Genomic DNA, 25,611 nt, shown 5'->3' on the forward strand with positions numbered 1-25,611 from the left:
CTGACCCGAATGCCAGCTCCGCCTGCCAGGCCCATGTGGGGCTCAGCCCTGCACCCCAAATCAGCAGCATGGGATCCATGCTTTGGCTTTTCACCCTGAGACCCCAGAGCAGGATGTAGGGGGTGCAGGGGTGAGAAGCAGGGTGGCCTCTCCCCACCCTGGGGCTCCTCTCTGGGGCAGGGTCGAGCCAGGCTGGACTCAATGCTCACCGGGCCTCTTACAGCCCCCACATCACCCCACCCTTCTGCCTCCCCGACCCCCGCTCTGCCTCTGATTCCAGCCATGGGCTTCCAAGGCCGCAGAGCTCTGGACCCAGAACCCAGGAGGGCAGGGAGGGGGCACTGACCCCGTCTCTTGTCTGTGTTCAGGGCCTGGGAAACCAGTAGCTCCGCTTCTGCGCCCGGGGCCAGCGGCCTATCCGCAGGGTCACTGCTATTTCTGCCAAAGGGGAGAGGTAATTATAGCTCAGCTCTTGCCAGCTGGCCAGGCTCTGCAGCCCTGCAGAGGGGCCTGGGGCGGGGACGCAGGCCGGCCACAGATTGGCCCCACGGGCGGCCCGGCAGCAGCTCCAGGCCGGAGCAGCAAGGGACTGGACAGGCAAGGGACCGCCCCCCCAGGGGGGCAGGGGGGGTGCTGCAGCCAAGATCGGGCCAGGACCACACTGAACCCCTCTCAGGGGAGGACGCCACAGAGCCTGGCTTCGCGGACCCAGGAGGGAGCCAGGTGAGAGCCCAGCTCAGGGGCATAGGTAGAAACTCACTTCCCATTTGGGAACGAAGCTTCCAGAGTGGAGATTCCCAGCAGAGATGCGGGCAGAGAACCTGCCACGGGCAGGTGAGCAGGTGGGCAGGTGGGCAGGGGCACAGGTGGGCAGAGGGCGGGCCACACTGTGCGGCCCTGGACAAGGACTGGAGGGGGAGGGCGTCCATCCCATTCACCAGGGACGTGCGGCCTTTCGGTGCTAAAATGGGCACATTCCCAAGCCAGCCAGCGTGGTCAGTGACCCCAGAAGACCCAGGCCCCTCTGAACCTCACATCTTGTCTGAAAAGTGGGGGTGGCGGTTGCTCGCAGGGACGCCTCAGGGGCCTGGCACTCTGCGCCCTTCCTCAGCGGCCTGGCCCAAGCCGAGGGTCCGTGCGCGCTCCTGCCTGAGGCCTGGCCCTCCTCGGGTGAAGTGGGAACCCGGCCAGCCCCCACAAGGCTGGGGGGCGCGACTCTACAAATCGGAGCCAAGTGCGGTCTCCTCGGAAGCTGCCGACAGACAGGATTCCCGTCATTTTGCAGGGGCCAAGGCGGGGGGGGGGGGGGGGGGGTAGCGTCCCGCTGAGGTGGGTCCGCGCAGGCACACTGGAGTCGGACCCGGTCACTCCGACGGCCGGCGCGCTCCGTTAGCCGCAGCGTGGCCCTCTCCTGAGCTGACCGGCCCACCGCGCACCTGGGTCACCCTTTCAACTCAGAACGCAGCATCTACCGGGCACCCACTGCGTGCAGGTCCCCCCAGGAGGGTCAGCACGTTCTCTCCGTCTTCGCAGCGTGCTGGGCGGTTGGCGAACAACCTCCATTCTACACGAGGGCCTGGGACGCGGGGTGAGGGACCCACCTGGGTCTCACTGTGGCCAGGGTCTAGGCTAGGGTCCACCTCCTCCCTCCCTCCTGCCTGGGGGCTGGAGGCCAAGGCCGGCCGCGCCGCACTCTGGGGCGCCCCCCTGCACCCAGCAGGACACCCAGCCATCCCCCTGACCCGTGCCCTAGATGCGTGTCCAGAGATGTGGGGGAGTGTCCTTGGAGGCTGCCAGGACAGCTCCGTCCCCGTGTTCCCAACTCCAGGCAGGCGCCTGGGCTAGCCGTGAGCGAGCGGTCAGCCGGGGTGTCCCCGGGGGCTCTCCTCTTGCTTAAATCAGAAACGTGTGTTATCTGGGCAGCTGCCAGCCTGCTCTGGGCCGGCCCCCCCAGGCGCCCCGGTCCTCCTGAGGGGAGGCCAGCTTGGGGGTGCCCATGGCCTCCTGTCCCCTCGTCCAGCTGCAGGAAGGCCTCAGCGCCCCCCCAACTCAGCCAGGCTGCTGGGGGAGGGGGAGGCAAACGGCCCAAGGCACGGAGCCCGCTGCTGACAGCTTCCTCCACAGGCCACCCGAGGCCGCGGCCCCGCGGCTGTAATGGAAACTTCCCAGCGGGCCTGTGAGCGGACGGCTCCGGTTCCCACTCCGCGAGGCTCTGATCGCCCGCGGACTGGGGGCCGGGCAGGTGGGTGAGGCCACGCAGGGGTGTGGCACCTGCAGGAGCCCAGGTGCGCCGGGGTCTGTGTGTGAGTGTGTGTGCGTGTGCATGGGGGGCGCCGTGCACGTATGTGGTGTGTGGACCGTGGGGTCCTAGCTCCAGCCTCTCCAGCCCCTGACGTGCTTCTCCCACCTGCGCCAGCCCGGGGCCCCCCTGGAGGAGGTGTCACCAGGACAGGTGAGTGGGAGGATCCCGGGCTGTGGCTCTGCTGGTTCAGCCTCCAGAGCCGCCGGCCGGGAGGAGACCCTCCGCCTCCCCGCGGCTCCCCATCCCCTGAGCCCCGGGGTCCCGGGGGTGAACAGGCAAGGTGCAGGGTGTGAGGGGTGACGGGGGCGGGCGTGGGTGCCGAAGCCGCTGCCGGCCACCGTCGGGGCTGAGGAAGGCCCCCTCCCCATGCAGGGCTGCACTACTCGGGGGTGTCCGAGGGACCCCTGGTGAGGATGGAGACGCGCCAGCGGCGGTGGTGGTCAGTGGGCGTGGGGGCGAGCAGGGCGCAAAGGCGTGGTCGGCCTGGCCAGGGCGGAGCCGACGACCCCACCGGGTGGCACCACACAGCAAAGGCAGGACAGCGGCCCGGCCCTGGGGCTTGCGCTCTCGGAGGTGGGGAGCCTGGTGGTCCCCGTGTACAGAGCTGGGGCCGGGGGGCGGGGGGCGCGGCTGGGCTGGAGAGCCGGGGGACAGAGGCTCAGCGTCAGCGGGCCACACCCCAGAGACCATCGGGGATCTTGTGGATGCACGGCCTCGGCCAGCTCTGTGCCCCTGAAGGACGGCGGGCGAGCGTGGGGCTCCCCACTCAGCACCCCTGACCCGCGGGCCTGGAGCAGGAGCTCCGGGGACGGCCGGGGGGCCCCCACCCAGAGATGACACTGGGCAGCGCTGTGCTCCGGGCTCCGGCTCCAGGGACCGGCAGGCTCAGTGTCCCTCCCCCAGGCGGAAGCGAGTGTCCCCTCCACGGAGGTGACTGTCATGGGGAGGCGGGCCCTCGGGGCGTGTCCTCGGGGCCCAGGGCGGTGGTGACACTCCGCAGGCCCCAGGCCTGAGCTATTTTCCGCCCGTTATCACCCATCTGTCCGCGGACACTCCTGTTACACGCTCGCTGCCAGAGGCCCCGGGGCCTCCCCGCTCCCCCGCACGGCCCTGCCCTCGCCCGCCAGCAACAGCAGTGCTCGCCTCCTGCTGTGCGACTGCTGGGGAAACTGAGGCCCAGGCAAAGGCGCGGCCAGAGAAGGCCCCGGGGAGGGGGGACGTCCTCACATGGGCAGAGGGTCCTGGGCTCAGCGCCCCAGCAGAGCCACTGTTTCCCTGAGGGACGGAGCCCGGCCCCACCTCGGGCTCCCCCTGAGCCCCCGACACGCACAGCGAGCTGCCCTCACCAAGCCCACGAGCAAGTGGCTGCTGTGATCCCACTTTCAGCTGAGTAGACCGAGGCACGGAGAGCCTAGGGGGCCTGTCCAAGGTCACGCGCGGTCACACGGGCACGCGATGAAGCTGTGGGACCCACCCGGTCACTGCCAGGACACACACAGACACACTGCACACGCTGCACAAACACACATGCACACAGGCACAGTCATACAGACACACTCATACGTGTGCTCACGTGCACAGGGCATGCACCACAGGCTTGTGCGATCACACATCCCCACACTACACACTTACATGTGCACACTCATGTACATGCATACAAATAGCATGCACAAGCATGCACACACATGCTAAGGTGTATGTGCAGTCACCCTCGCACACACAGTGCACACACATACTTGCACATATATACATATGGACACATGCACACACTCATGCTCACACACATGCACATGCACAATGCTCAGACTCATGCTCATGTGCACACACATATGCACACGCATGCCCACACATCTATGCATATGCACACTCATTCTCACATGCGCACACATATGTGCACACTCATGCTCACACGTCTATGCATATGCACATTCTCGTGCTCACACAGGCACATACGTGTGCACACGCATGCTCACATCTATGCATATGCACATTCATGCTCACACAGGTGTGCACACATGTGCACACTCATGCTCACACACACACACACACGCATGCACACTCACTGCTGTCCCCAGCGCAGGGCAGGAGGGCAAGGTGCTGCAGGGCCCCCAGCTGGGTGCTGCTCTGCGAGCCTCTGGGCCTGTTTCCTTACCTGGGAGGCCAGCAAGTTCTTAAGAGAAGCCGTCCTCCCTCTGTGTCCCCTTCCCTGGGCCCACGGCTCCTTCCCTGACCCTATTTGCAATAAACACCCAATGCTGAGAAGGAAAAAACTGCTCCCTTTAGAAACAGTTGAAGCTGCCCGGGCCGTGGAGGGCAGACATCATTATGGGGTTCTGCACGGCTGTGATGTGGACGCCTGCGGGGTCCGAGGGCTGCAGCCACCCTGTCGTGTCACATCCCCGGGGAAGACTGCATGGGGAGGGCCCTGCTCACTCCTCGGAGTGGCCCGCCCCCTGGGGGACCCTGATGGCACCATGCTGAGGACACTGCGGGGGCCTCCCCGGCAGCCCTGCTCAGCCCTGGGCGGGGGGTGGACATCCTTGGAGGATACGACCAGAACGCTCCTCACAAAACCCAAATGTTCACCATGTACAGCGGGCAGGAGCAGGGATGTCCCCGAGGAACCCAGAGCAGAGAGTCCGGGAGGAGCCTGGGACTGGGGATAGGAGGGGAAGGTGGCCCCCACGCCCCCCCCCAAGTCCTCTCATTATCCGGGGGGAGGGGCAGAGGGGAAGCCCCAGCCTCAATGTCCCCACGTGGACACTGAAGGGCGTGAGCAATCACGGGCCCATGGGCGGAAGTGGGGAGGGGCCACCTCACACCCACTAAGTAAGCGAGGCAAGCCTGGCACAGGGCTGGATGGAGATGGAGAGACGGAGATCAGAGAGTCCGGGCAAGCCCCAGGGGCACCCCAGCAAGGCCCGGCCTGGGACCCCCTCCCTCCCACCCCGGGGTCTCCCCATCATGGCCTCAAAACACTGAGAGTGACATAACACACACTTCCTGAGTGGTGGTCGTGCCTTAAGACGGCAGCCCCGAAAGCTGATGACAGGGACACTGGCCGCCGGGGAGGGTGCAGGGGGCTCCGTGCTGGGAGGAGGACAGGCCTGACTGGAGAATTCTCCCTCCCTCTCCTCCGACCAGGCTGCCCCAACAAGTCATACAGTCTCCGCTTCTCCTAGGACCATGTTCCAATAAATGAGGACTGCAGGGCGAGCCTTGAGCCCCGACTCCCCGCCAGAGACGCGACATCAGACCAGGACGAATGGAGAGGCCGCTCCGGGCTCGCCGATGCCCAGGGCGGGGAGGGTGAGGCAGGGGTCTGCACAAGCCTCCACCCCGGGGTCCCAAAGCCAAGTGCACCAGGGTCGGCGATCTGGGCGCCCACTGGGGGCAGGGAAGGGGGAGCAGAGGCAGGACGCATGGCCCCTGTTCTTGCCCTGAGCAGCGCGGCCCCAGGAACCCCTGGAGAGGGAATCACCAGGTGGGGAGCTGCGGGCTCGTGGCTGGTGGCTGGTGGCCCTGGGCCGGTTTGGTCTCACAGAGAGGGTGCGAGGGCCCTGGGAGGGGAGGGAGACGGTACACTCAAAGGTGCAAAGCCAGGGCTCAGGGCAGGGGGTACAGCGAGTGAGACTGCAGGGAGGGTGGCCCAGGAAGTCTGAGCCCCTGGGAGAGCGTGGGCGGGCAAGGCAGGGGGGCAGGAGGGGGGTGCTCTGGAACAGGGCAGCAACAAGTCTGGATGCTGCCCTAGCAAGGTCACCTTGCAGCCGGGGTGGGGGGTGGGGGTGAGGGGGTGGAGACAGGACGGCCAGGACATCCTGTGAGGGTACAGCTGGGAAGGGCGCAGGCCAGGCCAAAGGGGGGCCCGACTTCAGACCTGAGTCCCCACCTAGCATGTGTGCTCGCCGCCCAGCCAGGGCAGGCCACAGGCGCAGGTGGCCCAGCCAGGGGGAGGGGGCAGCTGTGAGCAGGGCCACCCCAGGACTCAGTGGGTCTCCTGCCCCCCAGGAGGCCAGCAGCAAGGCCTCCCAGCCAGGAGCCGTTCCACATGGGTGTACTCACACTCAGAACAGCCTCTTGTCCCCATTTTACAGACGGGGACGCTGAGGCTCAGAGCGGCCTGGTCACCCCACATTCCAGCGTGGGTGGGAGGGCAGCCCCTGGGCAGGCACCTGTGTCCAGGCTCCGTCCCTCCCCAGCCTGGGTCTCAGGCTCAGATCCCCGCCTTGTCCGCGGTGAGTGACAGAGGCCCACTGTGGGGCACAAGCCAGGCGCTGACCTCGGATGGCCCGGCTCAGGCCCACCTGCCCCCGGCACCCAGGCCCAGAGGAGAGCCAGGGGCGCCGGGTGCTGGGATTCGGTGAGGTTCTGTGCAGGCGGCTCGGACGTGAAGATGGCCCTCGGTGGAGAGTCACAGTTACCGTCACCCTCACCATCGTTATCACGGACACCGTGGGTGGGGGCACAGCGGGGGCGGGAGACACAGGCCCGTGCGGCCACTGACCACAGCCGCGGCACCACGAACACTGCCGTCCGGGTGTGATGGCCCCAGCGGCTTGTTCCAGCCCCGGGCACTCGGGAGCAGCCCCAGGGTCACCCTGCCAGGCTGGCGCTGCAGGTGGGGCAGGTCCACGGGGTCTCCACACCCCCGCCCGTCGGGCCCCCACAGGCGTCGCTCTGCATAAACCCAGAGGCGGTGGCGGGGATCCTGGCCGTGGGGCGCCTCGTCTCCAGCCCCTGGGGGCTCACCTCGGCCGCTTCCCTCTGCCTCCCACCCCTGCCCCAGGAGGGCGACAGGAGGTGCCCCCCGTCCATCCTGAGGCGGAGCCGGACAGAGCGCCGCGGCGTGGAGCCACAGAGGACCTCGAGGCGGGTGCGGTTCCGGGAACCCCTGGAGGTGGCCGTGCACTGTAAGAAGGGAACCCGGGGAGCAGACCCGGGGCCAGGTGGGGCAGGGGGACACGCGTCCCAGGACCCCCAGAGGGCCACCCGGAGGGCCCGCAGCCACCCGTCCTGTCTCACAAACAAAACCCCAATAATACCCGGGCCGGGGGTCAGTCTGGACAGAGTAACGGTCAACACGACAGCCACTGGCAGGAAACAGCGAATCCAGAGCTGCCCAAATCGCTGTCGATCGAGGGAAGGCCGGTGGGCAGCACCCCCGCGCCCACCCACTCGTCCCCCCAGCACTGCCCCTCGGCTCCTCCCACACCTGCATCCTTCACTGCCCCCTCCCAGATTCTCCCAGCCCCCGCCGCAGGTCCTGGGGGTCCCGCTGCCCTGAAGCCCCTCACGGCCACCTGCCCTCTCCTCCCCTGGCCCCTTGGCTCCTGCTCTGGCCTTTCCCATGGGAAAGAGGTTCCCTGTAACCTCTAGCTATGCCACGTAACAAATTAGCACAGATTTAGAAGCTTCGAGCAACCCACATTTATTATCACAGCGACCCCGTGGGTCAGGGGTGTAGGCCCGGTGTAGCTGGTCGTGTGCTCAGGTCCCGCAGGGCTGCTATCTGGGGCGGGCCGGGCCGCCTCTCAGCCGAGGCCTGGGGCCCTCTTTCAAGCGCACAGAGCTGCCTGCAGAACTCGCAGACCGCCGGTTCTAGACAGCTTGCCTGATTAGGGCAGGCCCACCCCAGATAATCTGGAGACCCTTTGATTGACTCAAAGTCAGCTGAGTGGGGTTTGCATCTTCCGCTTTACCTTATTCTGCGGGGAAGCAGCAAGTCACAGGCCCCCGCACTACGGGGAGGGGACGACAGAGCTGAGGACACCGAGGGGTGGGGCTCACGGGGCATCTTAGATTCTGCGCACCTAGCCGGGTACTGACCCCTGCCGAGTTATGGGTAAAACTCAGGCCCGGCACCTGTTAGGGTCTCCCTGGATGGCCTGCCCTAAAGGTCCAGGCCGGGCCTCAACCCCTCTCCCCGCGGCCGCCGATCCCTAGGCTGCTCACACCTGCTCGTCCCTCCCGGCTCAGCGCTGCCCCCCACGCACAGCCCTGCACTCCCCCGGGAGCTTCCGAGAGGCACAGACCACAGGGCATGGGGCCCAGGTGGCGGGGTGCGCGGCCCCCCGGGGCACTGTGGATGGGAGGGAGGGTCCTGCCCCTGCCGCTCGCCAGGACCCCTGCAGGCTCCTCCCCCAGGCCAGCACGGGGTCGCCACACCCCAGCTCCCACAGGCTCTGACAGCAGCGCCTCTTGGGATCCCCGAGTCCTGGCAGCCTGAACCCGAAGCCGTGGGGCTGGGCCACCCCTGGCAGGGCTGGGTGGCGCTGGGCAGGACGCGGGCCTGCCAGACCCTGGGCTGCCCACTCACGAACCGGGCGGGGCAGGTGTATCTGAGTCGGCCCGTCCCAGGGTGCTTTGTGGGGTCCCGAGGGCACCGTGCAGGCTGAGGATGTGTGTGCCCCCGTGCACCCCCCTGTGCACCCCCAGGCCGGGGGCCCTCCCTGCCCAAGCCCACTCGTGGCTCTCGTTCCCAGACATCGCCAGCAGAGAGCCCGGCACCACCACCAAGGGTGAGTGTGAACCCTCGCCCCCGCCCCCACGCCGTGCCCGGCACCCTCCCCATACACGCCCCCGTGGCTCCAGCCGCCCCCCCTTCCCCACCCTGACAAGGTCACTCCCTCCGCCAGGGTCCCTGACGCACTCCACAGGCAGACCCTCTGGGGTCACTCCCCGTTACTCCGTCCCCAAGGGAGGCTGCCGGGGCAGAGCCAACGGGGGGCTCTTTGGCCAGGAAGCCACCTGACACCCGCAGAGGCCCCAGGCAGGGATGGGGGTGCTCCGGGCCGCGTGGGGACCACGGGAGCACCCCAAGCACCCGCCCCGAAGGTGCCCCCCACCGGGGTGAGCCTCGCTCTCCCTGCAGCCACCCCCAGCCCCGCAGGGAGGGGGCTCACCCGGGTGCCCCTCCCCGCCAGCGCCCAGCCGGCCCCGGCCCCCACGTGGCTCCCTGTTCCTGCGCCTGTCCGTGTGCGTCCTGCTGGTGCTGGTGCTCGGGCTGTACTGCGGCCGGGCCCAGCCGGTGGCGCTGGCCCTGGAGGACCTCCGGGCCCGGCTCCTCGTCCTCGCCCTGCGCCTGAGGCATACAGCCCTGAGCTGCTGGCACTGCCTGCTGCAGCTGTGACGGCCGCCCCCACCCCAGGGCTTCGGGTGTGCAGGCCAGGAGGGCGAGAGCCCAGGTCAGGTCTGGGGGCTTCCAGGGGCCCCACCCCCTCCACTCAGAGCCCCTCTTGTTGCACCTGTCGGGGTCCCCCGTGAGGTTTTCTTAGAATTCCACACCTGCTTCAGCCCCCCCGGGGGCCCCCCAGACCCTCCCTCACCCCCGTGGGCACCCTCCTCCATATCCTTGGGCGGGGCCTGGATGTGGCCACGCGGAGCCTCCTGAAGACAGGGACACCGAGCCTGTACCTGTGGGACCCCTCGGAGATGAAAGTGGCCTTTGCTGCTCCGGGCTTGCGGGGCCTGGACCTCAGAACCCCGTGGAGACAGACGGGTCCGGCTGTTGGGGTGGCGCCCCCCCTCCTGAAGCTGCACGCAGGGCAGGGCCTGGCATCTCCTCTTGTAGGTGGTGTTGGGGTGCCAGGCTGAGCCCAGCTCTGGCCCTTCCCCTGCACCCCAAGGCCTCCGGGACCCCCTCATGCCCCGGTGGGGGAATGTGCTGCCCCCCTCCTCCTCAGCTGTCCACCAGGCAGTGGCTGAGAGGGAGCTGGCTCTGCCCGGACCCCGCGACCTTCAGAACACGGCCGTCTGCGCCCGGACCCCGGGCTGCGCCGCACACCAGCTGCAGGCCCTCTGGGTCCCATGACCGTAGGCAGACGGCGTGCCCCCACCGGTGTTGCAAGGCCCTGGGGAGGCATGTGGTGACAAACTGCAGACCCTGCGTGGAGGGGGACCCCTGAACAAAGCAGGGAGGCCCACGGTCAGACACCAGGAGGGACTGCCAGGAAGACGCCATCCCGCCCAGCAACCTTCAGACAAGTGCCCACGGGACGGCCAGTCCCGCCCCCTCCAGGGGCTTATGCCCTGAGCGCCTGTCCCCTCGACCTCAGTGGGGACACACTGACTTTCTATTAAAGCACACTGCCACCTCTCTTACTGGTCCGGGCGTTCTTACCCCAAGGAAGGACATGGGGAGTCCGCTTCCTCAGCTAAAGTAGAGGTGGGGGCACAGAGGGAGCCTGTCCTTCCGGGCCTCGGGGCTGGGGAGGTGCTTTCCAGGGCTCGGGGTTTGGGGAGCCCAGTGGAGAGGAGGGGCCCGCCTCCAAGAGCGGTGGCCTTCAGGGGGCCATGAGGGGGGTCCAGGTCCCCGCCCTCGCAGACCCTCCAGGGTCACCAGCTGGTTCCAGCGTGACCACGGTGGTGACCGCCACCTCTGGCACCCGCCCAGCCGTCCCCGCAGGACCCCCCCTCGTCTCATCCCACCCCCCGAAGAGGACAGGCAGGTTACTGTCCCCTGTTCCAGGTGGGGAAACAGGCTGGGAGAGGTTGGGTCATGTGCCCAAACCGTGGGGTAGGCACAGGCCTCAGGCTCGGCCCCGTCCAGCCCGGTCCCGACGGGGGGAAGCCCCGCCAATGCCCCGTCTCTGCAACGACACCCCAGCTCTGGAGGGTCCGCAAGACTATGAGCCACGGCTTCGGGGAGACGCTGCTCAGCAGGTGCGCCACGACCCCGAGACGTCCGTCCTCACACCTGGGGGAGCCGAGACGGGCCGGGCGAGAATGGAGCCCCCAGAACACGTGCACGGGGGAGGGCCCCGCCACGGGAAGGCCCCCCTAAGCCCGCCAGTCTCTGAAGCCGCAGGAACACACGCGGGCAGGTTTTTAAATCTCAGAAACGGAGGAAACCTAGAAGCGGGGAGGCAAGGGTGGGGCGGGGACGTGGGGGGGCCGGCGCCCGAGTCCACACCCCGGGCTCAGGACCTCTGTGTTTATTTTGACTTTGACAAACATACATTTAAGGGGAAGACTCGCTACTGTGGATTTCCTCAGCAGAATTAAAGCCGCGCGGCCGCCCCCAGCTGGGAGAAGCAAGGCACCCCAGAGGCGATCCCGTGGCCCTCTCAGGAAGCCTGGGGGGGCCCCTGCCTTTCCTGTCCTGCCCCGGGGCCCCCGTCCCCCGCCCGCTGCAGGGCACACAGCTCAGTCCCACTACGCATCCAGGGGCTCAGCTGTCCCTTCCCGGCAGCCCCGGGCACGGACGTCGGGAGGTGCCGGGTACCCCCGGCCTGGGACAGGCCTGTGCCAGTGACCACCCCGCTCTGCAAGTGACATGTAGGTGACGTCCCTGCCAGCCTGAGCAAGGGGCTGCCCCAGGCCGGCTCCGAACAACCCATGAGTGGCAGCTGCCAGGGCAGACCCCAGCCTGCCGGGGACCCTCGGCTCCAGAAGCCCACGTCCTGCCCCTGCTCCTCCTTCCCGGGGCCTGGCTGGTGGCTGGGAACAGACCGGAGCTCTCGGGGACTGGAGAGTCCCCACAGCCTGTGCATGAGGGCTGGGGTGAGACCCGATCTGCTGGGGGCCTCAGTTATGCCAAAACAAGTCCCGCAAGGACCCAGCGGCTCTGCCTGGCGTCCTCGGCCGAGTGCCTCTGAGACACCAGGAGCCTCATCCACACGCCCGGATCTCCACGGACAGGCACCAGCCGAGCAGCATCCGCACAGGCGACCTGCGGGCCCCCTTCCCTGGCCCAGGCTGCCTGCCCTACTCAGCGCCTCAGTCCAGACCCAGATCCGTGGCCTCCGGACATCCTGTGCCCCCCATCTGGGAGACCAAACCGGCCTCTGGCAGCACGAGGCATGGACGGGGGGCGCCGGGTCTCTCCTTCCCTGGAGGGTGGGAGCAGCAGGACGGTGAGCCCGGGAAAGCAGAATGGCTCACTGAGCCCGGGGAAGGGGGCCCCGCTCCTGGACAGTACTCGGAGGACTGTGTGCGGATGCAGAAGTCGGGGAGCCCTGTGAGGGGGGACCCATAGCCAAGCAGCCCCAGGTTGCTCACCACTGAGCTCTGGTCCCAGTTCCCTACCCCAGCTCCCCCTCCGGATGATGTGTGGATGGGGTTGTGCCCTCTGGGGGCCTCGGTGCTGTGCACACATCAGATGGGAAGGCATCCCCTCGTTGGGGTGCCGGGGCACTGGGGGCACCCCCGTGGGTGGAGATACAGAGCTCTGCTCACACCTTCCGCTGCTCACACACTCACACATACACACTCATACTCCCATTGCACATGCACACATTTCCACTCAGGCTCACATGCACTCACATTCTCATGCCCACTCATGCTCACACTCACACCCGTGGACATGCATGCTCACACAGCTCGCTCCCACACTTGTACGTGTGCGTGCTTATGTGCACATGCACACTCACACTCGTACATAGGCACTCACAAAGAACTGCACTCGTGTGTGCAGTTAACACATTCAGATGCTCACACACCCTCCCCATGCAGACCCACACGCATGCACACACACACATCACACACACCCTCACACGCACTTACAGACAGCGCCGTGGCACCTGCCTTGTCCCTCCCTCCCTAGGAGGTAGGACCCCCCAGCCCACGTCCCCACCCCCCACCCCCCTACACTGTGAGACAAACGCTGGGGCCCAGGTTCCTCCCAGGCAGGGGCACACGTGGCTCCCCCAGCAAGTCCTGTGGCACGGGGTGCGGGCTCCTAGCTCTGGCAGCACAGCCACTTCCCAGGATGGCCACCCGGCCACCACCTGACTGGCCCTGTGATGCCGAGACCCAGGCCCGGCCACCCGGGGACTCGGCCCTGCGGAGGCAGTGGGGGAAGTGCAGAGCCAGGAGGTCGAGACACACGGCAGAGAGCTCGTTCCTGCAGTGGGCCCCCTGCTCCCACGCGCTGCTCAGGAGCAAGGGACAAGAGTGGCGTCCGGCCATCGCGGGCTGGGGTCATCCTGGGGACACGGGCTGCTGCCACAGAATGGGGCACAGACTCACGCTTGGGCAAGCCGGTGTGGAGACGGCATCCGGCTGAGGCACGAGCCGCAAGCCCTGCGGCCAGAGGCATCCAAGGGGGTGGGCGCTCCCCGCACCGAGGCTCGCCCAGCCCGTGGCCCCTGGACAGGTGCGCTGCGTGTGTGGGAAGCCCGGAGGACGTCCCGCAGTCTCTGTGTGTCCCCGCGGGAGGGCTGGCGCCCGCCCCACTCACCACCACACTCAGGGCGGGAATGGGGTGCTTGGGTGAGCGGGGTCGCTCACGTCGCGCAGAGCCGAGGGGAGACATGCAAGGCAAGGGGCAGGCAGGGCCGGGCAGACCGTCCCCGGGGTTGGCCCGAGGGCCCTGGGCGGGGCGAGGGGGCATCCAGGGCCGGGCTCCCCTGGCCACAGCTAGATGACAGCGCTCTTCTCCTCCTGGAAGGAGGCGCGGGGGGTCGGCCTGGCCAGCAGCAGCTCCTTCTCATGGACCTAGGTTGTCTAGCAGGTCCTCCTGGCGGTAGTTGTGGTAGACTTTCAGGAAAGCCAGGATGGTGATGGCCAGCCAGGCCAGCCACGAGGCCCAGAGGCCAAACTACGCAGAGGGCAGAGGTAGGGTCAGGAGGCCGGCCGGACCCGCCATCCGCCGCCCGGTGCGCCCACCCGCCTGCCCAGGGCAAAGGCGCGACCGCTTCAGGGACAGGACCGGGGCGAGCTCCGGGGTCCGCCGCGCCTCCTGCCTCGCGCCACCACCCCTCCTGGTACGTGGCGGCCAGCCCTCTGAACCCCAAGCTGCGCGATGCTCGGGGGGACCCCGGCCCCCGGCTCCGCAGAGAGCCCGTCTAAACACGGCCTCCCCCACCGCTAGAGCAAACCGACCTTTAGCTGCCAGTCACCAAACACTGAAGGAGAAACGATTTAATCGGAACCAGGCCTGAGCCACATCAAACAGATTCTCCTTGGGGGTTATTTGTCACCAGCCCCAGCTCACAGCCTTCCTAATCTAATTGGTGTAAATGAGGCTGAAGCAGTCTCCACCAAATGTTCATGCAGGTGTCTCTGGCAGTTTCAGCTCCTCTCAGCAAAGAACCTTCGGACCCACTGGATGTCCAACCCCCTAGAGGCTCCTCCCCTGAAGGAAGGGTCCTCAGACCGGCCACTGGCCCCCGTGAGCCCTGAGAGGCAGGTCTGGGGTCCGGTAATGGACCTGGATGCCAGGGAGCCCTGCTCAGCGCTGGAAGGAGCCAGTCCCACCCAGGCACCCGTCACCAGCGTCATCTGCCTGGACACAGATGCAGATTTTGAGAAACAGACCCTCACTGACCACTAACAAACCCTGACGCTCCTGCATCCAGCCGGGGGGTCCCCAGAGATGTACCGGAGGGCAGGGAATGCAGCTTACACAGGCTGTCCCCCCACATCACAGGCTGGACCCCTAAGCCCCTCCTCAGACACCGCATCAGCTTCCCCGGCCCGGGAACACCCACGAGCGCCCCAGCATTTTCGGAGGGTGCCCACCTGGCACCAAGCTCCCGACCCGGCACTACAGATCCAGGATCTGATGCCTCATTTCCTTCCACCTGGCCTACAGCCACTGCCTGAGCCCCCGGACCTCACTCCTGCAGCGAGCTCTGGTGCCCGCTCTCCCAGGATGCCCCTGCCTCACCCCCTCTCCACTGCCACCTGCAAGACCCCCTGCTTCAGTCTCGGAGATCCAGCCTCCTCCCACCCCCTTCCGGGAAGCCTTCCTGGCTATACCGCTCACTCAGCTGTATCTCCTCTGCCTGGCCCCACCCTCAGCCTCCCCTGGGGGAGGGCTGCGCTCAGTGAACGTCCAGAGGAATGGACCCCTCCCCAAAGTGCTTGCTTCCCTGAGCACCAGGCAGCCCCCCACCAGAACAGCCCCCCCACCAGAACGCCCCGCCCACCAGAACAGCCCCGCCTACCTGGGCGATGGCAAACTGGTCGTAGAAGGCAGAGTTGTCCACGTTTAGCTCCAAATTGATGTCCTGGAGCTCTTCACAGCTGAAACAGCAAGACGTGGGGTGGCAGGTGACACTGGGACACGGAGCACAGGGAGCTGCACGCAGCAGCCCCAAACAGTGACGCAGCTGTCCTGGCCCCAAAGGCCTCATCCCTGACCCCCTCCGGCCCAAAAGCTGCTGCTCACGCTCCTCTCCCATTGCTATCGCTGCCTGCCAACCCTCCAGCAGCAAACCCGGCTCAGCACTCCCCAGGCCCCTCTGCAGGCAGCCCAGAGTGGGGTCCCCGGGCCTTGCTGTGTGGCCACATCAGAGCGCACTGGGCCTCCGTCTCCACACCCCGGGTGTGCGAGGCCCTCTTCTCTTGTGAAGGGGCATTGACATGAAGGAGGCAGGTCCAGGAAAGGCTCTGGCCGGGTGTGCACAGGTGGGGGCCCAGGCAGGAAACCTCGGGCTCGAACGGGATTCTCCTATATTTGCCATTCACAGAGAAGGCAGGGGGTGGCCTCTACTGCACTGGTTTTCATGAGGAAATAACAAAAATATTAAGGGGAAACTTATCTTATGGGTTTTATACTGTAGTATAAGGCTCCCCCATAATCCATTTATGTTTCTTTTTTCAGGATGTATTTATTGCACCAGGACGACGTCTGGGGGCAGCAGGGGTGGGGCAGCGCCCAGGCCCACCTGTGGGGCACGGTGCCCTTCTCAGTGATGGCGTCACACCACATGGTGAAGCCCACGCTCACGATGGTGCTGGCGATGAAGACGAGGAAGACCACGGAAGCGCTGACCAGGAGGTTCAGGAAGGCATAGAGGAAGGAGCTTCGGGAGAGGACAGGAGAGGACAGTCACCGTGCGCCACCACCCCAGGGTCCCCACAACAGCCCAGCAGGGCCAGGAGACAGCTCGGGCCTGGGCTGGATGGGGTAATGGGGCCATGCGGGGCCACCGGGGCCACCTTCCCCTCCCTCGCTGTCCCGCACCCCAAAGCCCCATCCCAGCCTCCCCAGGGCCTGGAGTGGAAGCGCATGTCAACCCTGCCCTACAGAGGAAGCAGAGCCAAGATCCCAACCCAGTGGTGTTTGCTTCCAGCACGTTAGGACCAGCACAAGCTGAAGAGCAGGACACCCTTTCCAGGCCATTGCCCCACCCGGCCTCCCTGAGGCCCTGTGCCCACATGGTCACCAACACTGCTGGCCTGGACCTGCGTCACGGCCTTGTGGTGTGACCCTGCTCTCATCTAAAAGGCCCGGCTGTGATGGGGTGGGGGTGTGGAGAGCGCCGGAGGCAGGGCCAAGAAGACAGGCCACACGGACCCGGGTGCCTACACGGGACACCAGTGTTTGCTCTCTGGCGGCACGGGGCCTGGGGTTGCAACACAGCAGCCCACCCCACCACCCCGCCATCTCCGAATCATCCCCTGGAGACTCAGAGTCCTGCACGGGAGCCTCGGTCAGGCCTGGCTGAGCCTGGGTGCGTGCGGGGGGACCCGAGGGCGTCCTCGGGAGGGGCGGCAGCACCGGCCACCCTCGCCGCAGTGGACATCTTTGCCATCAACCCATCAGGTCTGAGGGGCACGATCACACCAGCCAGGAAAGCAGTGCGGCTGCTGTCAGGGGCCGGAACCGCGGCCGGCGCGAAGCACAGATCCACGCACCGGTCCTTGTCCACCTGTTCACTCGCCAAGCACTCTCTGAGCATCCGCCCGCCCTGTGCTGGGCCCTGAGGACAGGGAAATAACCATGCCCCAGTCCCGGCCCCCGCAGGCCTCCCAGCCACGGGCAGGCGATAAACCGAGGTCAGCGGCACCCAGGTGGAAGCAGGCGCCAGCAGGCCACGCTGCTGCACAGGCGCAGGGGCAGGAGGGGCTGGGGGCATGAACGGGAGGCAAGAGGGGACCAGGCTGCAATCCCAGAATCACACCCAAAAATCACACCCAGGAGAGTGGGGCCAGCCAGCGTGTTCGTACTCTCACTCACAAGGACGCCCGGGGGCCTCGACCAGAGGCGACAAAGGTGAGCACCCCGTGCCAGCGCGCTCAGCACCCGGCCTAGGCCCCCACCTGAGCTGACTGGGGCCACCCTCAGGACAGCTCAGGGTCGAGGGCGCACATGTTTGCTGCCCGAACTTATCTGTGCTGCCTGAGTTGATCAGTGTTTGTGGGTGGGCTCCAGGCCCCCTGCCCACAGCAGATTACCCGAGGGCCCCACACTCTGCAGATCCTCACCCCTCCATCCTCCACCGGAGGGGCTGCCCCAAGTAGACCATGCAGTGACCTCTCTCCCTGGATTGGGTTGAGCTCAGCCAGTGGGGGCCCCGGGCCTGGGGTACAAGGAGAGGTGGGAGGTGCTCATCCCCAGGGCCCTGCCGGGGGGCGCCCCACTTGCTGTCCCCCTACCAAAGGTCAGCACGCCTCTCCAGGCGGCCTCATCCACATAACCCTCCCCATGTGGACCCTGCGGCCAGAGGAGGTGACAGGGCCATTGCAGGGCCCACGGCTGGCCCACATGCTCGTCTCTGCCAACCGCTCTCCTCAGGTTCCCCTCACGTGGGCGAGCCATCTGTTTCTAGCTGGGACCCCGATGGACAAGCCTAAACTGCAAAATCCACTGGGCCCTGCAAAAGCCAATAAGAGGTCAGGGGGTTATAAATAGTTATAAAGGGGTAGGTTCTGGCCGCCCCAGCTCCGAGGAGGTCCAGGCACAGCAGGGTGTCAAATCCGGCCCGCCTCTTGGCCAGCTGTGTGACCTCAGCAAGTTGCTGTCCAAGCCCCAATTTCTCCCTTTGTAAATTGGGTGGCAAGAGCCCCCCACTGGGTCATTGTGGAAACTGAGGGAGCTTATGTGGGCAAGGGAGCCCGGGAAATAACCGCCAGGGTGCTGGCTCCTGAGCACACGCTCCCTCCCCAGGACAGGCCTCCACCCACCCACAACCCTGACCTGGCCTGCCTGGAGCTGTGTGCACGGGGCTGGGCCTGCAGCCACAGGACACAGAAGCGGGGGAGCAGGCCGGGCAACCAGATACCTGGAGACTGTGGCTGGGGCCCAGCTGTGCCCCCTGCGGGACAGCGGGGTTAGGCAGGGCTCTGGGAGTCCACTCCCAGGAGCTAATGCTCCAAGGAAAGCAGAGGTTACCCAGAGTCTACACCCCGACTTCATTTTTGTTTTAAGATTTTATTTATTCCTGAGAGACAAAGAGAGAGGCCGAGACACAGGCAGAGGGAGAAGCAGGCCCCACGCAGGGAGCCCGATGTGGGACTCGATCCCAGGACCCCGGGGTCACACCCTGAGCCGAAGGCAGGCCCCCAACCGCTGAGTCACCCAGGTGAGGCGTCCCTCCCCCCAGACTTTAGATGGCCACTTGACTCCAACCAAGGAGAATGGAGTGGTCCCGGGGGACAGGACTGAGCTTCCCCAGGCAGAGCACAGAAGGCCAGATGGCCGGGACAGCCGGTTCCCTGGGTGCCCTCCACCTGCCCACAGCCTTCCATGTCCCGCCAGGCATCCTGCCCAGCAGGGCCCCAACATCCTGGGCGAACCAGCTGCTGCCCCCAGCAGGCCTTCCTAGAGGGAAGGAGGGCCAGGGTGCACGGGACATGCCGGGCAGGCAACCACCCCACCTCAAATCCTGCTCCCTGGCATCCTCCACGCTCTGTACTGAACTCTAGAGAGGCACGCCGGCAGCTTGTCGGTCCCTGCATGGCCACCCCCAGGGAACTCCCCCACCTCCATTCTGAGACCTGCCCCCTCCCGCCCTCAGGGGGTTTACAACAGAACCTCCAAGAGCCAGGAAACCTGACTGTCTGGAGACTCCAGCCATATCCCTATTAAACAGGTAGAATGTAGGGTTCTCCTGCCACGACAGGAAGGTGGCACCCCATCCTATAAGACAGCGGCGGTGGGGGGCTGAGGTCATCCCCCCAACAGCCTCCTCCCACTGCCCAGGTCCGTTCCTGGTCTCTTTCCGTGGAACCTGCCTGGGCTTCACAGAGTTTTGAAGAATTGAGTGTGTCACCCCGCCCCCCAGAATCCACAATGCGCCCCCCTGCCCACTCCCCAAGGACCCACAGGGCAGTGCCAAAAAAACTAATAAACCAGGAAGGCCGGCACACACAGGGTTAACGCCATCTCTCTCCAGCCTCTCAGGGTGCCGGCGGATGTGCCGTCTCCATGGTGACAGCTATCCCGGTCCGGGAAGCCCTGGGAGCGATTTGCAGGCTGGGGACATGTGTGGGCCGGCAGATGGGTTGTTTTGACCCAGCGCTCCCCAGCCGTCAATCATAAACTGCTGCCACCTGCACTCTCCAAGGGCTTCTGCTCAGGCAAAGCGCCCCAGGCCCCCAGGCCTGTGACCACCCTCAGGTCACCCCGGTGCCCCCCCGCCAACAAGCACCCCAGGAAGCCACAGGTGCCACAGATTCCTTCAGTCACCGGGATGAAGCCTCCTGCAAAAGCTGCCCCAACCCCTTGGCCCTGCACGCTCCTGGGCACAACTGTCCGGGCCCCCACTTGGCCCAGGGACACACCCCACAGGAGGAGGGAGGGGACCACAGACAGGGTCTTACCCAGGCCCTGGGGACCCGGCCGTGAGCCCCTCCCAGATGAAGGGCAGGGCTCCTGGCGGGTCTCCGCAGTCACAGCAGCCAACGCCAGAGCAGTGTGGACGCTGGCCCTAAGCAGGTAGGACCCTCTAGAGCTCCAAGTCTGGCGGCAGGACTGACGTCCCAGTGGGCTGGACACCTGGGGCCCTCGCCATCCCACGAGCTCACTCCAATGGCCCTGCCCAGCCTCCTGCCCGCCTGGCCTGCTCCGTGCGGCCTGACCAACAGCTGAGCTGGGACTGGCTTCTCCAGGTTCCCATCCTGCCTGTGGCTGCACAAGGCAGGCCCAACCTTTCTGACCTCGAGGTGTTCCAGTGTCTAGCTGGTGAGGACCTATAAGCAGCTCTCTAGGTATGGCCCAGCCTCTGTGGCTCAGACCAATGCGAGATTCCAGAGCCCCAAAACACCCCCAGAGACTGGGCATGAGAAAGACAGAGCTAAGAGCCCCAGAGCCTTCAAGAAAGGAATCCTGGTCATGCAGGACTGCCCATTCCCCACAAATTGGGCAGCAAATCTGGGGAGTGTCATCATACAGCTGTAAGATGGGGTCTCTTGAGGCCATTTGTCTTATAGGGACAAGGTGGAGCAATGGGCATGAGCTGATGGTCAAACCATGCTCCCCCCATAGCCTGTGCCCACTGGCCTCAGGCAGCTTCCAGGACTGAAGGGACCTCAGCTACCCTACCCTGCTGACCGTCCATCCTTTTCCTCAGACCCTGTCTCATACCCAGAGATGTTTCCCTGTCCCCATCTGCACAGAGACACTGACTAGGTGACACCCAGGCTTGGCAACATGCGTGCAGGATGACATCTCAGATGCCTCCCGGGGACACCAGCCATCCAGCAAGTTGTGTAAGGAGGAGGCCTGAGGGAGGGCAGGATGGCCCCCTGACTGGCCTGGGCTCACCCTGTGCAGAGCCCCAGCCCCACAGCACCTGGAGGCACCTCAGGCTGACATGTGGCTTCCTGCAGACCCTCAGTCCAGAACCATACTGTAGGCTACTGAACTGCGCCCCCGACAACATGCATCCGAGGCTTCACCCCACTACCAGTGTGTGTGACCCTAGTTGGGCTTGAGGTCTTTGCAGGTGTCATTCAGCTAAAGATCTCAGGATAGGTCATACTGGATTTAGGGTGGGCCCTAAATCCAACGACTGGTGTCTTTATAAGTAGAGAGAAAGAAACAGAGAGAGAAGAGGCCATGAAAACAGAGACGGTGATAGGAGTGACAAAGCCCCACGCTGAGGGATGTCAAGGGTTGTAGGCCGCTACCAGCAGCTAGCCTAGTAAGGATCCTCCCTCCAGAGGGAACCCACCCTGCCGACACCTTGATTTTTTTCTTCTGGCCTCCAGAACTGTGGCCGAATAAATTGTTTTAAGCCCCAGCTTATGGCACTTTGCTAGAGCAGCCCGGGAAACTCACACACGTGGGCTGCTGGACCTCACCCTCCACTGGGTGTTTCAGTCCCCACAGTAGGCTGTCCCATCCTCTTCACCTTGCCACCCCTGTCACTCCTCTCTGGCCCCTCTGTCCAGGCCCAAGCCAAGCTGAGGGCTCTGGGGAGTCCCCACCTGACCTCCTACCCACAGTGACCCTCAGAGCAATAGCTTATCTCTCATGTCCCCAAAAGAAGAGAAAAGCCCCTGAAAACTGCCAATGGTTGATGGATGGGGCCAGGGCAGGGTGGGGTCTGGGAAAGGGCTAGATTTCCCCTGCAGATGTGAGGCAGGCGAGGGGCAGGAGGGATTGTGGTGGGTCCACAAGGGGTCCCAGGGGTGGAGGCCATAGAATGCTACAGGCTGAGGGCCCCAGGGGAACCACATCCCACTCTCAAGAACTGTGCCAGGGCAGGAAAGGCCAAGAGGCACACGGAGGCCGGGAGGAGGGAGGCCTCCTGGACCTGCTTGCTGCTCCCTGTCTGTCATGCATCCTCAGCCGAGCCTGTGGCCCCACCATCCTCATCCTTCCCAGGAGGATGGGGGTGGGGATGAGGAGAGGACTCCCCAGTTTGCCTTGTCAGCCACCTGCCTGGCCCGTCCCTCCCCTGCACCTGGAGTAGGCCTGAGCCGGCAGGCCAGGGAGGGCCCAGGGAGGGCCCAGGCCGGCTCAGAGATGACGATGCAACATTTGCTCTCCGGGGGGAGGGAGGTGATGCAAGTAGTGGCCTTGTCCGGAGCGCAGGCGACCCTCAAGGTGCCCAGGCTCCGCGCAGACAAAGGGCAGTGTGCACGGAGGCGCTGAGCACCCAGGGTTGATATGTTGGGGGCCTGCGAGCTCCCCGGAAGAGGGAGGGTGTCCCGCTCCTCCGAGGCGGGGAGGAGGCTGGGGGCTCCGCGGGCTGGGAAGGGCCCCAGGCCCCGACTTACCCCTCGTGTCCCTTGCAGAGGAAGAAGAGCGTGCGCCAGGCGTGCGCGGCGGCGAGCAGCAGCGACAGGAGGCTGGCCAGCAGGCTGAAGCGGCAGGCGGCCGGCGGGCCCCACTCCTGCACCGTGAAGCGCTCGCGCTCCTGCACCGTCAGGTTGGCGCTCAGCCACATGCCCTCGGTGAACAGCAGGCAGCGGCCGCGGAAGTCGTGGCCATTCTCGGACAGCGGCACCACCACCACGAAGCTGAACAGGAAGGCCAGGAAGTAGCACACGCACTGCGCGAAGAGGAAATTGTTGAGCGCCATGGCTGGCCGGGCCGGGGCCGGGGCCGGGGCCGGGGCTGGGGCTGGGGCCGGGGCTGGGGCTGGGGCCGGGGCCGGGGCCGGGGCTGGGGCGCGGGGCGCGGGGCCGGGGCCGGGGCTGGGGCCGGGGCGCGGGGCTGGGGCCGGGGCTGGGGCGCGGGGCGCGGGGCTGGGGCCGGGGCGCGGGGCTGGGGCTCGGGGCGCGCGGCTGGGGCCGGGGCTGGGGCTCGGGGCGCGGGGATGGGGCCGAGGCTGGGTCTCGGGGCGCGGGGATGGGGCCGGGGCGCGGGGCCGGGGCCGCGCGGGAGGCTGCGCAGTGGAAGCGCCGGCGGGTCCTGCGCGCACCCCGCCCGGGACGCGTGCGCAGCGGCCGAGCGCGGGCGGCGCCTGCGGTCAGCACCGCGGACAGCTCCCGGAGGGCGGGCGGGGGCAGGGCGCGGGGTGCGCGCCTGGGGAGGGATGCACCCGAGAAGGCGCGCGGTGGGGACGCAAGCGGGGACGGGAGCGTGGCCAGGCCGGCGTTTGGAGCCCCGCCTCCGCCGCTAACGGTACCAGGAGCTACCTGTGCGGGCCTCCCATGGGCTGGCCCTGTCCCCAGTCCCCCGTGCGCCTGAAGGACCGGAGGCCGAGGGGTCCAGGAGGGCCGTGTCCAACATGCCCACAGCGCTGCGCGGGGGTGAGGCTGCAGTCCAGGCCGCTACGTTCTTCCGCGGGGGTCCTGGAGCGTGGAGGAGGTGGGGTCAACGGAGTTCATCTGCGGGGGAGGTCGGAGAGGTCGGGGTGGGCGCAAGGAAGAGGGAGCAGTCTGGGAGCTATTTGCGCTTCTCCAGCACCGCACCCTCAGAGGGTACATCTGTTATACTGCCTGACACAAGTAGGGCCCTGAGTTGATATTTGTAAGATAAATAATGGATGCCCCGAGCACCTCATTAAGACAGCCTTTGCTGAGATGGAATCTGCTGATGCATTAATTAATAGAATTAATGCCTTGTCTAGTTCCCTTAAGACTAAAAAGTCACAGTTTAGTCCAATTCCCAGTGCAGAAGCTCTAGTATTGCTCCTTCCAAAAGAAATTGCCAACTGGTTTAAAATTACATCAGCATTTTGTTGCAAGCACTAAAAAACCTTTTTGTTTTATTGCCAAAGCAATACATGCCTTTTTTTTTTTAAAGTCAAGCAGTATAGATATAAATTAAATAAAAAGATAAAAGTGTCCTTCTCATTCTCCCACACCACCCTGCCAACTATCTGGAGTAACCACATTTCTAGACATTTTGCTAAGCGCCTAACCACACACACATACACCATTTACACAAATGCTTCATACTATACATCCCATCCTGCAGGTTGATTCTTGTATTTAGCAATACGTCATGGCTGTTATCCCCTGTCTATAATTCAGATCTATTTTAGTTTCTTTTTTTTAAGATTTTATTTATTTATTTATTCATGAGAGACACACAGAAAGAGAGAAAGAGGCAGAAACACAAGCAGAGGAAGAAGCAGACTCCACGCAGGGAGTCCGACACGGGACTCGATCCCGGGTCCCAGGATCACGCCCCAGGGAGGCAGCACTAAACCGCTGAGCCACCTGGGCTGCCCTATTTTAGTTTTCTTAATAACTGCATAACATTCCACAATAATGATGATTCCACCATTGCTGAACTGTTCCTCTTTGAATGGATGTTTAATTTTTCAATATCTGCTATTTTGAATACTGCTGAGTGGACATCCTTATGCATAGATGCTTGGGCAGGTATTTCTTATAAAGGAAATTCTTAGAAGAGGAATTGCTGTGTCATAGGGTATGCACTTGTGAAGTGTTGACAGAAATTGCCAAACTGGTCTCTAAATATGCTCCACAAATCTAATCTTATATCCATGTCATGGACACCTTCTCCAAAACTGAGAAATATTGGTTGTTTTAAAATTCTATCAGTCTTGCATGGGAGACAATATCTCATTGATTGTAAACCTGGATTCTCCTTATCATCATGAGCTTGAACATCTTTTCTTATGCTTGCTGCCATCGTAATAAGTCTCCTGTGAAGTTGCACCTTCAGTTTGCAGTCACTTCAAAGCATACACCGCAGACCACCCATAGGTCTGTGACAGCAACCCTTTTCTTGGAGAATTCGCTCAGTTTCTGCTATTATTGAGTACCCCAATTCAACCAAAGGAAGCCCTCCTAGGAAATTCAGCATCCATACACCCATAGACAACTTGGGCAAGAGTGAACATCCCATCCATCCATTATCCTGGAGGTTGACAAGTTTGAACATATCTGGGGGTGTTAAACTTGAGGGTTTGGCCAAAACTAAAGAGACCGTGCCAATGAAGAAGGAAGCGACCAATAGGAAAACTACAGAATAAACTGGAAAGATTATTAAATTTCTACCATTTTAAAAGGCACAAGACCCTGACTTTTTTTTTTTACCCTGACATTTTTTTTAAAGATTTTATTTATTTATTCATGAGAGACACAGAGAGAGAGAGGCAGAGACACAGGCAGAGGGAGAAGCAGACTCCATGCAGAGAGCCTCATGCGGGACTCGATCTTGGTCTCCAGGATCAGGCCCTGGGCTGAAGGCAGCGCTAAACCGCTAAACCGCCAAGCCACCCAGGCTGCCCTGACCCTGACATTTTTAAATATGAGTTCTATTTAACCTTCAAAAGTCAAGGGAATTCCCTTGTTATTGAAATAACTCTGGTCCATTAAAAAAAGAAAAAGAAAAAAAAAAGAAAACTCCACAATTCACTTTGTAAAAGTCAGCATTACATTAATGCTAATGCCTCATTAGAAGAATGAGACAAAGAAAGTAGCAAGAGGGCAGCCTGTGTGGCTCAGCGGTTTAGCACCGCCTTCAGCCCAGGACCTGATCCTGGAGACCGGAGATTGAGTCCCATGTCAGGCTCCTTGTGTGGAGCCTGCTTCTCCCTCTGCTGCTCTTGTTTTCTCTCTCTCTCTGTCTGTGTTTCTCATAAATAAATAAAAACAAAATCTGAAAGAAGGAAAGAAAGAAAGAAGAAAGAAAAGAAAGAAAGAAAGAAAGAAAGAAAGAAAGAAGAAAGAAAGAAAGAAAGAAAGAAGAAAGAAAGAAAGAAAGAAAG

At 63.9% G+C, this 25,611-nt stretch overlaps 2 protein-coding genes across 24 annotated transcripts; one reads left to right on the forward strand and one right to left on the reverse strand.

Moving 5' to 3' along the window:
* The first annotated feature begins 583 nt into the window (after window positions 1-583).
* On the forward strand, window positions 584-10,397 carry C8H14orf180 (chromosome 8 C14orf180 homolog). Of its 23 annotated transcripts, none has more exons than XM_049113525.1 (7): window positions 674-834; window positions 2,417-2,452; window positions 2,675-2,709; window positions 5,485-5,616; window positions 7,089-7,212; window positions 8,738-8,820; window positions 9,226-10,397. In XM_049113525.1, exons 1-7 carry the CDS (start codon window positions 807-809, stop codon window positions 9,385-9,387), a joined length of 600 nt encoding a protein of 199 aa, XP_048969482.1. In that variant the 5' UTR covers window positions 674-806; the 3' UTR covers window positions 9,388-10,397. The 23 variants fall into 23 exon arrangements, with proteins under 23 accessions (XP_048969486.1, XP_048969488.1, XP_048969487.1 ...); XM_049113526.1 differs by having other exon boundaries at window positions 8,785-8,820; XM_049113524.1 differs by having other exon boundaries at window positions 5,485-5,611.
* Window positions 10,398-11,220: 823 nt separating this feature from the next.
* Window positions 11,221-22,555, reverse strand: TMEM179 (transmembrane protein 179). The gene is made up of 4 exons (XM_025443097.3): window positions 22,199-22,555; window positions 15,916-16,053; window positions 15,193-15,271; window positions 11,221-13,841 (listed from the first exon to the last, which is right to left on the reverse strand). Exons 1-4 carry the CDS (start codon window positions 22,501-22,503, stop codon window positions 13,731-13,733), a joined length of 633 nt encoding a protein of 210 aa, XP_025298882.3. The 5' UTR covers window positions 22,504-22,555; the 3' UTR covers window positions 11,221-13,730.
* Between the last annotated feature and the right edge of the window lie 3,056 nt (window positions 22,556-25,611).

The sequence above is a fragment of the Canis lupus genome, chromosome 8, assembly GCF_003254725.2.
Source record: "Canis lupus dingo isolate Sandy chromosome 8, ASM325472v2, whole genome shotgun sequence".
Taxonomy (NCBI): domain Eukaryota; kingdom Metazoa; phylum Chordata; class Mammalia; order Carnivora; family Canidae; genus Canis; species Canis lupus.

What these genes read in the sequence shown, in the direction of transcription:
- TMEM179 (XM_025443097.3), bottom strand. Translation starts at nt 22,503, where the DNA reads ATGGCGCTCAACAATTTCCTCTTCGCGCAGTGCGTGTGCTACTTCCTG. An exon ending in CTCTGCAAGGGACACGAGGG is followed by an intron (nt 16,054 to 22,198) that starts GTAAGTCGGGGC and finishes CCTCTCCCGAAG; the next exon opens with CTCCTTCCTCTATGCCTTCC. An exon ending in AAGGGCACCGTGCCCCACAG is followed by an intron (nt 15,272 to 15,915) that starts GTGGGCCTGGGC and finishes TTGCTGTTTCAG; the next exon opens with CTGTGAAGAGCTCCAGGACA.
- C8H14orf180 (XM_049113523.1), top strand. Translation starts at nt 807, where the DNA reads ATGCGGGCAGAGAACCTGCCACGGGCAG. An exon ending in AGGAGGTGTCACCAGGACAG is followed by an intron (nt 2,453 to 2,674) that starts GTGAGTGGGAGG and finishes CTCCCCATGCAG; the next exon opens with GGCTGCACTACTCGGGGGTG. An exon ending in GGGTGTCCGAGGGACCCCTG is followed by an intron (nt 2,710 to 5,484) that starts GTGAGGATGGAG and finishes CGCTTCTCCTAG; the next exon opens with GACCATGTTCCAATAAATGA.